The sequence below is a fragment of the Ochotona curzoniae genome, unplaced genomic scaffold, assembly GCF_017591425.1.
Source record: "Ochotona curzoniae isolate NIBS_2020 unplaced genomic scaffold, NIBS_Ocur_1.0 scaffold_2683, whole genome shotgun sequence".
In the NCBI taxonomy this organism is placed as follows: Eukaryota; Metazoa; Chordata; class Mammalia; order Lagomorpha; family Ochotonidae; genus Ochotona; species Ochotona curzoniae.
In genome coordinates this window covers 8,148,197-8,163,572 of record NW_024467100.1, presented here as the reverse complement: position 1 = coordinate 8,163,572, position 15,376 = coordinate 8,148,197, and the positions used below count along the sequence as shown (strand labels likewise).

General features: G+C 39.7%; 1 protein-coding gene across 1 annotated transcript in view; it reads left to right on the top strand.

Annotated features, from left to right (window-relative positions):
- The first annotated feature begins 398 nt into the window (after positions 1–398).
- Positions 399–15,376, top strand: part of LOC121171548 (pyrin and HIN domain-containing protein 1-like) — a 42,262-nt gene continuing 27,284 nt past the window's right edge. Inside the window, 4 exon segments of the mRNA XM_041003277.1 lie at positions 399–676; positions 5,915–6,199; positions 7,198–7,343; positions 8,157–8,321. Coding sequence (XP_040859211.1) covers positions 5,935–6,199; positions 7,198–7,343; positions 8,157–8,321 — 576 coding nt within the window. The 5' untranslated portion in view covers positions 399–676; positions 5,915–5,934.

Below are 15,376 nucleotides of genomic sequence, written 5' to 3'. Positions count from 1 at the left end.
AACAAATACTAGAAAAATACTAGAAAAAACTAAATGCATCAAATAAAACTTCACAGAGCAAAAAGTGCTGCTTCCAAAAACGAGGGTATAAAACAGGTTACATGTACATAAGTAAAACAAAAATCATCTAGAGAAATAAACAAATTTCTATCTTAAAACACTAGACAAAAGATTACAAGCAAATAGGGAAATTACATATATAAATAGCAAAGCTATGAAGGAAGAGAGAGGAGTGGGTAAGTCATTCATTTCCTTTCAACAATTCACAACTCAGCCTTCAAGATAATAAAATTCTAAAATTGGTACTTTCTCAAATGTAGTTTTTTCTAAATATCAGGAAATACAGCTTAATTTTTTCCGGAAGAGTAAGATGTTACTGATTCATTACTCTGGTATTAGAAAACCCAAAGATGTGTTGAAAGGACTCTGATGGGAGGAGTTTCCACTGATTGTGCAACCCCTCTGCCTGGCAGTCTCTCCCCACACCAGCCAAGTCAGTGAGCAGTGTAAGGAGTGCTGTCTTCCTTTCCATTCCATCTCCAGGCTATAGAATCTTCATTTGCAGTTCTGTTTCTGAGAACTTTACTAATTTATCTTCCTTCTCAATATAGGCATTTGTTTCCTGCATTTCTGAAGATCTCATTCCTGGACCAGTGTTGAGGAAGCCACCTGTGAGGTAAGTCAGCATATTCTGCAGGGAGGATTTGGTTTATTTCTTGAAATCTAGATGAGAAAGCAAAATCAGCATTGATTATTTTAGATTGGCCAAGTGGGGGGAATAAAAAGGAATCCACTCGATTCAGAAAACTGAAAACCATTTAGTGTTAATGCTTCATTGATTAAGGAAACAAGAGGTACCTTTTGTTCCATCACAGCTGAGGCCTGAACAAGGGAAAATGTGTTTCTATTATCCTGTTATTTTAAAATAAATGTTCTGAGCATGTATTGACAGAAGTTGACTTCTAGAAAACTTTAGCTTTCACAACTTAAATTTGGTGACTCTGATGTTGAAACAAAAAGGAAATCTGAATATAAAGGTATATTAAGGAAAATCATCGTAATATTGCAACATGCACACATACTTGGTAGAAAGCATATATTTCACATAGTTATCCAAATATGTCTTAATATAACTGTACTAGTGTCTAACTTTCACTTGAGTTTCATTTTGTACTTCATTTTGTATAAAAGGCAGCCATTTTTTTGGTTCCTCCTGCTTTGTTCAAGACAGAGGCAGGGTGAGAATTTGTAGGAAATCATAAAATGCTTTATGACTACGCCATAAAAAGTTTTTAATTTACATGTAACTTTAAAATTTCTTTAAGTATTTTATGAACTTCATGTTTATGCTAACTTCATGAATGTGTTTGCCATGTTGGCAATTTTTTTCAGATTTTTACCTATTTTTACTGATTTTCAGTTATTGAGATGAGATAAAATTTCAGGCTACATAATGAGATTAAAAAACTATCATAACATTTCACTAAGCATAATGGTCTCCACTGGTATCTATTTTGTTGCAAAAAACAGGCAATTCCCAAAAGACAAATGTTGAATGTTCTCTCCTTTTGCAGTAGTTAATATAAGACAGCAATTAAGTATAAGAATGAATTTTACTTCTTAAGATTTGACTAATTTTTATATCCCTTGTTTACATTTCTGTGGAATTGCAGTCTTCATACTTTTGACTTTTTTACATTAAGCCTGTGATTATACCGCAAATTAAGTGCCTGGCACAGTAGCTTACTGGCTTAAATCCTCACCCTGTATGCACCAGGAACCCATATGGGCACCAACTCTAATCCTGGCAGCCCCACTGCCCATCCTGCTTTCTACTTGTGGCCAAGGGAAGCAATAGAGGATGGCCCAGGGCGTTGGGTCGCTGCACCCATGTTGGAAACCTGAAGGAAATTCCTGGTTCCTGGCTTCAGATCAGCTCAGCCCCTGCCGTTGTGGCCACGTGAGGAGTGAATCAAAAGACAGAAGATCTTCCTCTCTGTCTCTCCTTCTCTCTGTAAATCTGACTTCCAATACAAATAACTAAAAATTTAAAAAAATATTAAAAGTTTGTTATTGCAAAGAAATTGAAAGAAAAAATAAGAAGGTAATAAAGGATGGGAGATTAAATCAGGATGAGTAGGGAAGTGCAGTATCTTCTTTTAATGGTGTCTGTGAAATGCATGAAATCTGTTCTTTCTCCACATTGCTAGTAATTTTTAAAAACCTTAAGTGTCACTAAAAAAAGTAAGTAAAAAAACAATCAGGCCATAAAGCTGCATTTATTATGAGATTATGTCAGGTTTATAAAACATGACAACCAATGCTAGAAAATTGAACTATCATCAAAAGTTTAATTAGCTTTTTCCTATATTTAACATCAACATTACATATATATAAATTTTAAGAATCCATAGAAAGCAGAGGTTAAACAGAGTTTACTCTGTGGCCAAAAATTGGAATCTGCAAGCCAGCCACCTCAAAACATTCTTAGAAAGTGTACATTATGAAAAATTTTGTTAAGTCTCAAACAACATACTCCCAAATAGACTTACCTTTTCAATTTTATTTCGAAAACCCTAAAATAGACCAACAAGAGAAAGAAGCATGCTACCTATTATTGTTTACATTAACAAAATAAGAGACATAATTATATGAAGTGGTAATAATTAGAACTGTTGCATGCTTCTGAAGTTAATCATAGTATTATGAAATAGTGAAAGTTCCAGTCTGATGATAATTGGAAAAGCTATTTCTTAATGAGTCTAGCAATCAATGTCAATTAAATCCAGGGATATAACTTAAATAAGTCTTGCTATATTTGTTCAAATCGGAGCACTTACTCTGCGTTCCTTTCTGTATCTCCTTTGCCAATATTTTGAATTTTATCTCTAGCTTCCCCTCAAGCACAAATAACTTAATAAAACCTAATACCATCTCTTCTCACTATATTCAACTGACCTCGTCTACCCATTTCCTAATTTATTCCTGCTTGTTTAGGGTTTTCTTTTTTACACAGAAGACAGCCAATTGCAATAGGTCTTTGGTCTATAACTTGAGTTGTTGCTGGAACACCCAAGAGTGCCTGGGTTCCAGTTTCAGTTCTGCCCCTAGTTCTAGCTTTCTACTGATATGCACACCCTGGCAGCAAGTGGATGCTTGAGTTCGGGTGCCATCAGCATGTTTCCAGCTCCTGATTTTGACCAGGCTCCCCCTAGGTTGTTGTAGGTATTTGAGAAGTGAATAAGTGTTGCCTTCTGAATGTACAGCTTCAATGATTTAAGGACTTCTCATTAGGCCCCAACTTCTGAAAACTCTACACCTACCCAAAGCCCCACTCTGCATTTGGTAAACCTTCAATACAATGAACTTTAGGGGACATTTTAATTTTAATATTTATATTTATTTTCATTTGAATGGCATATTTTAAGCTGAAAGAAGGAGAGACACAGAAGGTCTTCCATTTCCCAAATGATTACAATGGCCAGAACTGAGCTGATCCAAAGCCAGGAGTTTCTGCCAGGAAGCATAGGATCACAAAGACTTAGACCATCTTCTGCTGCTTTGCCAGGCCAACAAGCAGAGAGCTGGATCAGAAATGGAGCAGTCAAGACTGGAACTGGTGCTTTTAGGGAATGCCAGGGTGGACGATTAGACTGCTGACTGCCACCATGCCAGCACCTGGGGGACATCATATACCCAACCCATATTACCATCATAATGAATTTTATTTTTCAACCAGGTTTCTTTATTATTTCTTTTCATTTCTTTTCTTTTCTTTTCTTTTCTTTTCTTTTTTTTGGGGGGGGGGGATTAGGCATTTATTTTTTAATAAAAGATCAGTGGGTAGCTGTTTTAATGTTACTGCTCTTGATTTTAATTGTGTGAGCCAGAATCAGAAAATGATCAATAGACCATCATATTTTAAATGTCATTTTGGATAAATATAAAAGCCCAGTTTCAAAATTTGTTAGGTTGGCAAAGCCTTTGAGAAACCTATGGCATTCTATGTCAGGCAAAATAGCAAAAATTTTCCAAGGACAGTGAAAATTTTTAGTTGCTTCAAGGAGGGTACAAATGTAGATTATAGGTATAGCTGGCATTCTGGAAACAACTGAAGAAGAAAAAGATTGAGTTTAGAAGGAGGAAAATACATGTCACAACATGCTAGTCAATAAATGCTTTGACTCTTATTAGGGAGTAAAGTCCAGCAAAAGGACAGTCATATGGGCACTGAAGATTGAAAGGATATTGTTTCATATCAAGGGAAAAATGTTCATGAATATTGAGTAGAGAACAGTTAAATTGATAAGGATCTCCATTCTCTCATGGAACTCTGCTACCATGGCATTTCTCAGCTTAAAGTGAGAAGCTTCAATCTGTGTTATGTATCTGCTAAGTGAGTAATAGCAAATTTCGGATGAGTCAGGAATCAACATGCAGACCTCAGGGCTAGGTGTAGCCATCTGAAGAATGCAAAGTAGGACCATGAAGTTAAAGATTTCTAAGTCTATACTTTTAGGAACTCCGGAAATTTTCTCTTCCCAGACATCCTTCCACCACAACTACTCCAGACCCAACTCAGTTACATGAACATGTGTGATCTTCTTCAGGTAGCACTTAGCTTTTGCCATAATCATGCACTCAGTCATTAAGTCCTTGCTTGGAGGACAAGAGGAGGCTAGTATCCCAACCCTGAAGACTCCCAGATTCTCACCAAGCACTATCAGGATGAGCACCAAGGACTACATTCCAACTGCCAAGGAGACCACTGGGAATTGGAGTGCCTCCAGATGGCAAGAACTCTGAGGTCATCCACTCCCACTTGGATCTACCACATGGGATGAAAGAAGTCCAAATCCTTCCTTGCAGGATCCAACGGCGTCAGAACAACAGCCAGGAGCCCTGAGTAGTCCACAGAAACAGAAGAAGAATAAACTTGTTGGGTGACTAGAGAGGGGAGCTTTCTCTGGTCCTCGCTTGGTTCCAACTTTGGGTCCCCACCCTCTCTGGCAATAACTATCAGGATGGCTCCGGAAACCTCTCAAAACAAACAAACAAACAAAAACTCTAGAATAGATAGAGAACAACAAGGAAAGCTTAGAAACACGCAGGAAATGGTCAGCGTGGATTCACTGATGCCTTACTAGGTGGGACACAAAGATTAGTTACTCCTCACTAGGCTATTGAAGATTTCTCTGCACACTCCTCCTAAAACTGTTCTGCACCTAAACTATTGACATACCTCTTGTTAGAGTTATAAGCCAGTCTAGACCACCCGAAAAAAAGCCCAGTTCAGCAAAATCATGCTTCAGTGTATAAACTGCTAAATACTATAATGAAAATAGACACGAGACAGCTGATAGTAATCTATAGCCATTTTAAGGTGTATAGAACCCGGTTGTAGATAAACCAAAATTGAAATGTCAATGAAGGAGTCGCAGGATGTGGTAAAGAACTTGTATTATTTTTAACATGCCAGTTACTCAATACTATGTCAATTATCCATAACGTTATAAATTGTTGCTGATATTATGTTGGGGCTTTTAATTGATCGGGATGATACTCTGCCAGCTCTACTTTCAGACCAGAGATGAGCTTATCTGGACAATAAGATGCTGGACTCTGTGTTTGGTATATGCTTGCAATGAAAGAATCTCATGTGAACTTGAACTGTGGTAATGCAACAAGGTGGAGGAATCCACCATGAGGGGAGGGTTTGGAGAAGGGTGGGGGTAATCCCAGTACCAATAAAACTGTGTCACATAATGCAATGTAATTAATTTAAAAAAAATAAGCTCCTGCTTGCTAGACACATACCCTGTGACCAACTCTGGCCTGGTTCACTCATAAAAAGCAGTCTCATTCTTGAAATTATCTGGATATATATGACACATGGTTTATTTTTCTCTTGTAGGTCCACCTATATTTTAAAAGATGGAAAGTGAATACAGGAAAGCTGTTCTGCTGAAAGGATTAAAACCCATCAGTGATGAACAGTTTCGTACAGTTAAGTTCATACTGGCACCAGATTTAGAAATGACTGAGCAAATGCAAGACAAGTGTGACAGAATTAAGATTGCCGTGTTAATGGCAGAGAAGTTCCCTGCTGATGCTGGATTGAGCAATCTAATAGAAATATTCAAGGATATAGAAGAACTTAAAGATCTTGCTGAAGAGCTGCAAACAGAGAAGTCAGAAAGTAAGGAGGGGAAGGGAACAGACCTTGCTATTATCCTGCCACCCTCTCTGCCCCGTCTGTAACTTTAACTGAAACCCACCTTGATCAGGGTTGATAAATCTCTTTCCCACTTCATGACTCAGTGGTCATGGCCTTTTTGCTGCTTCAGATGTCAACAAATTGACAATTCACCGTATTTTTCTAATTCCAAATGTGCATTAAGAACGAGAATTAGTGCCTGCGGCGTGGCTTTGCGGGTAAAGTCTTCACGTTGAATGGCCGGAGATCCTATATCGATGCCGGTTCTAATCCTAGCAGCTCCACTCCCCATCCATCTCCCTGCCTGTGCCCTGGGAAAGCAGTTGAGAATGGCCCAAGGCCTTGGGATCCTGCACCCCTGTGGGATACCCGGAAGGAGTTCCTGGATCCTGGCTTCAGATGGGCATAGCATTGACTGTTGCTCTCACATGGGGAGTGAATCAAACAATGGAAGATCTTCCGCTGGGTCTCTCCTCTCTGCATATCTGACTTTCCAATAAAAATTAATAAGTCTTTAAAAATAGAACTAGAATTAAAATAAGCTTATTGGGGCAAATAAACTCATAAAATCTATGAATTTTTTTATTATGGATTTTCCAATAGCCTTTGAAGTATTTTCGTTTTCTTTTACTGAGTTATGCAATTTGTGTAGATTATTTGGAAAATATGACCTGTCATAATCAACAAAAATCTCAGAGGTGTCATAGGAGATGACAGGAAAACAGGACTGAGGAAGTGTTGAAGTGCATGGGAAGGATGTGTTCATTGCATAGCACAGGAGCCAAAAATCCAAAAGCAAGAAACAGCACTTCTGACTGTCTTGATACCATGGACCACCTTTTGCTGGTTGAGTCAGTACAATAGAGGCTGACACCAGCATAGCTAGATTCATCACCTGGAGGTGGGACGAAATAGTGTAGGAGCTACCCACACTGCCCTAGACCACCTGCTCTGAGCTTTTTTTTTTTTTTAATGATTAGTTATGAACGAAAATGAACGCACATCAGCAAAAGAAACACCACCATCAAAAAAAATGAAGCCATGTGGAATGAATGATGCTGCACCTGCACCAGCCACAGGAACTATTACCAGCACTCAAGGAGCAAAGAATACTGCATCAGCTAAGGTAAGCCTCGCGATGAGAAGCAGGCTGAAAGTCTCACAGAAAATACTGACATGGCTGCCCCATAGTCTCAGATTTATCAAACTGCATAATAATCAACCAGCTTTATTCAAGGCATTGAGCCAAGGACTTAAACCATATCATGAAAATACGTGTTACATAAATATGATAGCTTCATCTCTACTAGGGAGATATTCAACAGGAAAACACCTTGCCTATCTTCAGAAAAATGCACTCTGTTTTTTTTTTAAAAAAAAAAAAAGAAGATTTATTTGTTTTTTATTTGAAAGGAGAGGAAAAAAAGAAAGAGAAGGCCCTCCATCCAATGTGTTCACTCTCCAAAAGGCAGCAGTTGTCAAAGCTGTGTTGATCCAAAGCTGGGAGCCACGACCTTCTTCTCAGTCTCCCAGATGGGTGCAGGAGCTCCAGGACTTGAGCCATCTTCTATTGTTTTTCTAGGCCAAAAGCAGGGAATGGGATTGGAAATGGAATAGCCACTATAGGAACCTGTGCCCATACAGGAAGCTGGTGCTACAGAGAAAATGATTCGTATGCTGCACTACCAGGCCACTCCCAAGCATACTTCTCCTAATTCCGAGACAAAGACAGTCACAAGATTTCAGAAAGGTAGTTAATGGAAAGATATGTCCAAATTTAGCCTTTGTTATGAAGCCACTAGTGAAGGAATGAACAGCCCTCTACATTTAAGAAAACATTTTAGATAGAATAAATCTAATACCTAATGCAGTAATGAAAATGTCCTTTAAATTCATTTAATACTGGAAACTACTAACAAGAAAATTAAACCATTTTCAGAAAACACCTGAAACCATCAGACAAAATCCTGGAGCCAAAAGAAATCAGGTCCCTGGTGAGCAGGCTTGCCCTCCCAGTCTTGCAGAACCCAGTACATCCACAGCCACGGACCCTGTCCCACCTCCACAAATCTCATCATCAACACCAAACACTCCTTCCACTAAGGTAAGATCTTCCTCTGCTCCCTTTCCTTCGTCCTTCTCAACCTGAAATGGGAGAATTCTTTCTTCCAATTCCCACCCCATCCATCCTCTACTTAAAAAGAACAGTACTTAAGTAGTGAATCAAATGTGCATGTTGAGAATTTACAACATTATACTTTGCTTCCACAGAAATGCTTGATGAATTTGACATCATCTCTAACTCTTCAAAGATTCCTGCCCCGTGCTGCTCCAGGGTGGCAGGGGAAAGGGTTAGGTGTAGTGTCCAGCACAGTACAAACAGATACAACACTGAGCACATCACCACCTCTTCCCAATTCTCGCATCTCTACCTGTTCCTCACGAACACATTAAATTTCTGCAACACTCACCATGCTCCTTTCATTGTAAATTTCTACATCATATCTGCTCTGTGTTATGACTTGAGCAGAATTTGGCCCTCCCAATTCACGAAAATGCTGGAACTCAAACTCCTGTGCTAAGAGTTTGCATTAATGCCAACGGGTTGATGTTTTAAAGATCAGCAATTCTTCTCATTATGATGTTTTGAGAGGTGGGCCTGGTTGAAGATCTTTAGGTCACTGGAGGCTTGCTCTGAAAGGGCAGTTCAAGTGAGAGGGATGGTTGTACACAGCAGCATGCTTCCTCTCTCTCTCTCTCTCTGTACCCTGGCTCACTCGTCCTGTGTATGGCTTCCACTCCCCAGTATACCCACTGGATTATGAGCCTTTAACCTTTACATCAAAAGAAGCCTTCTGCCTTACTAAGCAGTCTTTCAGATATATTAGCTAAAGCTTCAAAATGCTGACTGATAAACTCCACTGGAAAACTCTTACCTGGCCAAAGCTACCCACCCTGTGGATTCCAATTTCAGTATTCAATCCATTCTTGAAACTCCTACAAATGAGTTTTAATGGAAGTTCATTTTTTCCTATCAGTTATGTATTCACTGTCTAGCAACAATGGACTTGGTACATGGAGTTGGTAAGAATACATGTGGACTACTAATTGATGGTCAATAGCCGAAGTCCATTGACAGCATCAGACATTTTAAAGGCAGGTGATCATGTAGGCATCAGGGAGGGGTGCCCCGGCCCGCGTGGTCTTCAACAGAGACCTGGGGAGAGAACCGACGATTGGAGGGGACAGGAGACAAGAAGAATGGGAGCAAGACAAGTGGTCTGATCAAGCTCCAAAAACTTTATTTTCTCAGGCAGTATTTAAGCCGCAGGTTAAGGCTGGGTGGGGGGAGTTTTACAGCAGGATGTGGGCCAGATAGGGCAGAGGTCACCAGGACAACCGTTATCTTGGGTGAACAATTACAGGTGAAAGATTACGAGGAAACTGGGTGAAAGATAACTGGATCTAGCATTCCAAGACCATTACAAAATGAGGAAATAACAAAATGGAGTCACTCCTGCTGTTCGGCAGTTCTCTGGTCCCCGGCATCTCCTCCCTTTCTATATTTTTTGAACAGGCAGAATTGTATCAGGTCTGCTCCTAGCAAGGAGACAGTGGGCCTTGACCGGAGAGGGGAGGTAGTGACCTGATTCCTCTCGCGGGGATAAAGAGTCAGCAACCCCGCCACCTAATGGCTCTTGGTGTCTTTTGGAGAGGAGGGGCAGAGCCGTCTTGTTGCAAGGTCCTGGGACCACTGACACCAACCCCTATGCAATCAGGTTTACCTCTCAGGGGACTCAGAAGCAGGACTTGCGGCCTTCCCCTTGCAGTGCTCTGCCTGCACCTCTGCTACGGTGCCCAACGCTGCATTGTGCAAGCGTGCATGGGTCTGAGTTCCATGCTGGAGCTTAATCAGCTATGGGCTCATCGTAGCCCTGATCTGCCAAATCGAGCTGATGATAATGAATTTGGATGGGTTTAGCCAACAGGGAGTGGACCTGCTGCCGAACAAACTGAGTGATACGATTTACAATACAAGCACCACAGGAAACAATCCACAAAATGCTGATCAGGGGTCTCAACAAGGGAAGTAAATATGGCAATATCCCGCCCCAGGCTGTCCATACAGGGTTCTGAAACAGTTCTCTGCACTGCTTCGAGCTCTTCTTAATGTTTTTGGATTCGGTCTCGAACAATCCCGGACTTATTGGCTCTATGCCAATAACAGCATCGCTCCTTTTACCATCTAGTTCATGAGGAGTTGGGGTCCTATGGCCAGTTTTGAAACTGTACTCATAATAGTAAGTCCATTTGAATACATTCAGAATTATTCAGCTGAACAGGCCTTGTAGGTCTTAAAGAAATAAAAACAGACATGCCTTTCCAAGAGCTTAATAGCATATCCATACATTATTCTCAAAATGATTCAACTTAGCAATTCACATTTATGAATATTTTCATCTATAAGCCAATTAAGATAGACTACATAGCTTGCCACATAAACATGTACATGTGTATCAGGTAACACATAAAACAAAACAACTTTTGTAACAGCTACTTGACAATTCTCTTGAGTGTGTTAACGTTACCAATCGTTTAGAATTACATTTTGCTTTTAATAATATGAATAAACCATACCTATAGTTTACTATCAAACTTTAGCAATGCCCCCCTTTTTTTTTTTTTTTAAATAGATCAGTTGTCTGTCCTACAATTAAATAACTTTACCAACTGAAAGATACAACCTTTGAAACACATTCTTCTGACTTTGAGGCTGCTAGGGGCCCATCTAGAAATCCCAAAACCAGAAGAATTAAACCTATTTAATATGCCAAGAGGCCTTAAAGCATCTAATTGAAGATTCATCATTATAATGTCCATTCATTTAGTCAGACTGATTTGAATGCTAACATGTTAAGAAATTTTTATCACTTAGAAATGATCACCCAAACATTTCAAAGTAAATACATATCAGAAAATACCCTTGAAAATATAGCTCTTGATAAAATCATATAACTTTTTAAGAATTGTAACAAATTCAGTGGTTGGAACAAAAATAGAGCTTACTGAAGGTGGATAGACAATTGACAAAGTTACCAATTAAGCAGAGATTATCTAAAATTCAATGCTTCAATTTTTTAACAGCTTTCAAAATTAGAGATACAGGTATTTTTATTTTTAGATATTTACTAGCATTTTTATGTATACACACTTCAAAAAACTTTTTGAACAGATATCAATTCTAACATCAGCATGTATTAAGTATTAACGTTAAAAACTTAAACAATGTTATAATAATATCTTTAAAATTATGGCCAATTATATATAAGGCTTACAAGATTCATTTCTTAACTTTTCTGACTTCCTCTGTTTTAACATGCTTAAACCTTTAAAATATTTTGTCCTAGTTTGCCCTCTTCATTGTATGATAGCCATTTCCCTGTAGGACAAAATATTCTACAAGCAATGCTACATTTTTTAAATAAAAGCATACCAACTTTTAAATACAATGGCTTTAAGCAGTTTTAACCATTTCTCCCAATTCATGGAAACATATTTTAACACAAACCCGCCTTAAAACCTGGAAAGAGAAGTTTTTCAAATAACCTTCTTCTAGCTGATTTGGGAATTTCCCCTTCTCAAAAGAAGGCAGATAAGAATCACAATGAGGACCTGAAGGAGGCCAAGGTCCTAAATTCCTTACAAAGGGCATACTCCAAGCATGCCTTTCTAAGCCCTTTATCTATGGGTGGTAGGCCTGGAGCTTCTTCATAGTTTGTTTTATTGAAGTCAAAGAGCTGAAAAAACAATTTGGCTTAAGTCTTGGGAGGCTACTTAGGAATCTATTAGTTATCAATAAGATGAAAATAACTTAAAAGGAGACGTTGAAACAACTTAAATGTTAAAATAACTTAAAAGGTTATTATAAAGATGTTAAAACACTGTCGTTCTTCACAAGGGATCAGACTCCAACTTCATTGTCTTAAAGGCAAAATTCAGAAATTATACACATCATAACCAATTTTACTATACATCTTTAAAGAATTCGTTGTTCTCCTGCAAGGCAAAATCTCACATACTTCCTTGTAAGTAAGAACACAAATAGTTTACAAACTGGATTAATTTTATGAGTAGGAAACATGTCAACCAATGAGTATAAATACTCATCTATTTAATAGCATATATGATGCAACAAATTTAGCATAATTTTATAATATTGTGAGATTATAATCCAAATTATTTTAAATGACAATTATATTATCCAAATTTTTGTCTCAATCTTTGAGAGTTCCAGGGATCCTACTAGAACCCTCAAAGTCATGAGACTTGGTTTCAAACTGAAGAATTTAGAGGTGTAAATTAGTTAAACAAAAAGTACATTTAACATTTAACATTTAACTGAACATGTTAATGAATACTGTATTTTAGACCTGATAAGTGCCAGGACAACACTGCAAGCTGAAGACTAAGCAACAAGAAAATGTTATAAGAACCTTTTCTCAGTGGAGGTGGGGAGTCTGGTCTGGTCAAGTCCTGTTAGATAAGTTAGACTTTTTTTTTCTTAATTATTTACCAGGAGAGAGAAAAGGGGGTTAGTCATGGTCCGTCCCATCTCGTCTGTCAGTCAGTCACACACTTACCCAATTCACAACAAGAACAATAACTTAACAATTCAAGACAAAGATACAATTGGTTAAAGGGTATTAAAACAAAATCTAGTTTTTGTCCGGACAAAAATAATAGAACACCAACAATAAAGACTAAACAAACATGCACAATCACTAAACACATCAAAACAAAGACATACATTTCTTAAACCTTTTGAGATTTCCAACCTCTTCTTCGACATACTTCAACCTAGACATATTTTATAAAACAAGTACATAGGTTCATCTCATGCTTTAGGTTAATTTAACAGTGCATTTGGACCACTCTGTATACTTTTATATATAACTGCTAAATCAGGTTACAGAACAAGAACAAGTTTCCTTTTTTTTTTTTTTTTTTTAATGAATGTTAATCGTTTATCTCTTACCTAGCTCCTCTCAGGTAGGGGTTAGGGCTATGAGGTGGAGCTAGAGAAATTTAGATCCTGAAGGTGACTGGGTGTGGTTAAGTCCAGAGAGACTGGGAGAGCAGGTTAGGCCAAAGGTTAAAGCAGCTACAATGGAGAGGATATCTCTGTCTGCTACCCAGTGAGGAGAGCAAATGGAGACCTACAGACAAAGGGGGATGGGCTTGCCCTCACAGCAATGTTTGGGCCTAGATCATGAGGGATGATAGGATTATATTCCAACCTTGTGTATTCCTGAGCCAATTCTGGGAGCAAATTTACAACATTAAGGCTGTTGGAGAACAAGTTAAAGGATTCTTCAACTTTTGAGAGAAGTTCTGCTAAAACTACAACAAATAGTTCCTTATACTGTGCTGATCCTTGCCATGGCTCAAAATAGGTCATATAGACAGGATTGGACAGAAAAACCTCTGCTGTGGCCCCTTCCCTTCCTCCATCCTCATGGTTTGTTGGTAAAAGGGCAGAATTTTCCCAATCTAAGTGATTGAAGGAGGTGACCCACTTATGTGGCCCATAATGGTAGTCAATGGTGCTGAGATAACCTTCAAGGGAGGCTGCCAGCCTGTCCCTCATGCAAAATCACTCATCGATAAGGGACAACAAGGTTTGCTGGTTCAAAGTCTTAACACCTAAGGGCTAGCTCTCTGACCTCCTGAATTAGATCTTCCAGTTGATAGGGGCAAGTATTAACTCTGGGCGCCTCTCCAACGAATCAATGGACCCACTGGAGGGGACTGCTCTCCTGGACAAGGGCAGCCATAAGCACGGAAGAATTTGAAAATGTCCTCACTTATAACTCTTTCTTAGAACAATAGTGAGCAAGTAGCCTTGTTCAGGGCCTCTCGAGTCTCCTGTAAGGCTTGTAGATGAGGGAAACTCAGTCTCCTAGCATTTTGCCTTTTCAAATAATGGAAGTAATTGTCCTGTATACATGGGTAGTCAATGGCATAGCCAACTGACCTCTCCAAGAAGCTTTTGAAAATCTACTAGTGAATATTATTCCTTAACGCTTAGCTAGGGTTTCAAGGGGGAGGCCTTTTCAAAACATAATACTGTCCCTAAAATCTTAAAAAGAGGGGATCATTTGCACCTTCTCTGAGGAGACATTCATGTTAGCTCTCTCTAAAAGCTCTTTTACCTTTTCCCAGACTACTTGCACTTCCTGAGTTGTACAGGCTCCTAAAATATTATCCAAACTGCCGGGATACAGGGTTTATGGGCAAGACCCTAAAGACTAGTCTTGGCCCAGGGTGAGTTAGGCTCATTTCTGCCACAGCTTTCTTAAATCTCCTGCATTCCAGGGATATCACGCCGCTGGGCGGTTCCCTTCATGGTTAACAATGGGAAAATCCTGGACTGGCTGGAGGAACCCCACTAGCTAGAAGGCTTGCACCTGGGGCTGTGTTCTCGACTCCCCTAAAACTGGGGGTGGTTTCCTGCTCTCTGAGCTTCCCAGAAGCTCTTGTTGGGGTGGCTAAGGTGGTTCAGGGCCAGCTTTGCTCTCCAGTTTCAAAGTATTACAGGCAAATAAATTAAGCAATGTTAACCACGGTGCCAATCTGACAACAGTCCCTCAGACCTTGACTGCCTGAGCATCTGAGATTTCTAACCCTCAGAACTTCAGAATGTATGTTAGCGCCTTAAGCGCGGGATCATCAATTTCCCCACCATTATTGCCTATGGCTTAAGAAAGACAGCAGAGAGGAGAGTGGCACTCGGATACCCAGTCGGGCTGTCGGGCCCAGGGGATCCCCTGCAGAGTTTCGGGTGACACCGAAGTGTTGCCTCGGCCAGAAACCGTCAGTCCTCAGACAGGTTCACCCCAGAGCCACGCATCCACGGCCATCTCTCAAGCAGAAGATGAGAGGATAGAAAAGAAGCCAATTGGACACCTAACACCTCCCTTCCCTTACAACCTCTCAGGGGATTCGACCGTAGCTACGCCGTGGCCGGGGGGTCCCCACGTTCGTGCAGAGCTGCGGGGTGCCAAGGGTCACTTCCGCAGGGTACACTCCCGTTCGAGAGGAGGAATACTGTACCTAATGTCATCTTTTCTTTGAGGCTCACCTAGAGCCACCACTTCT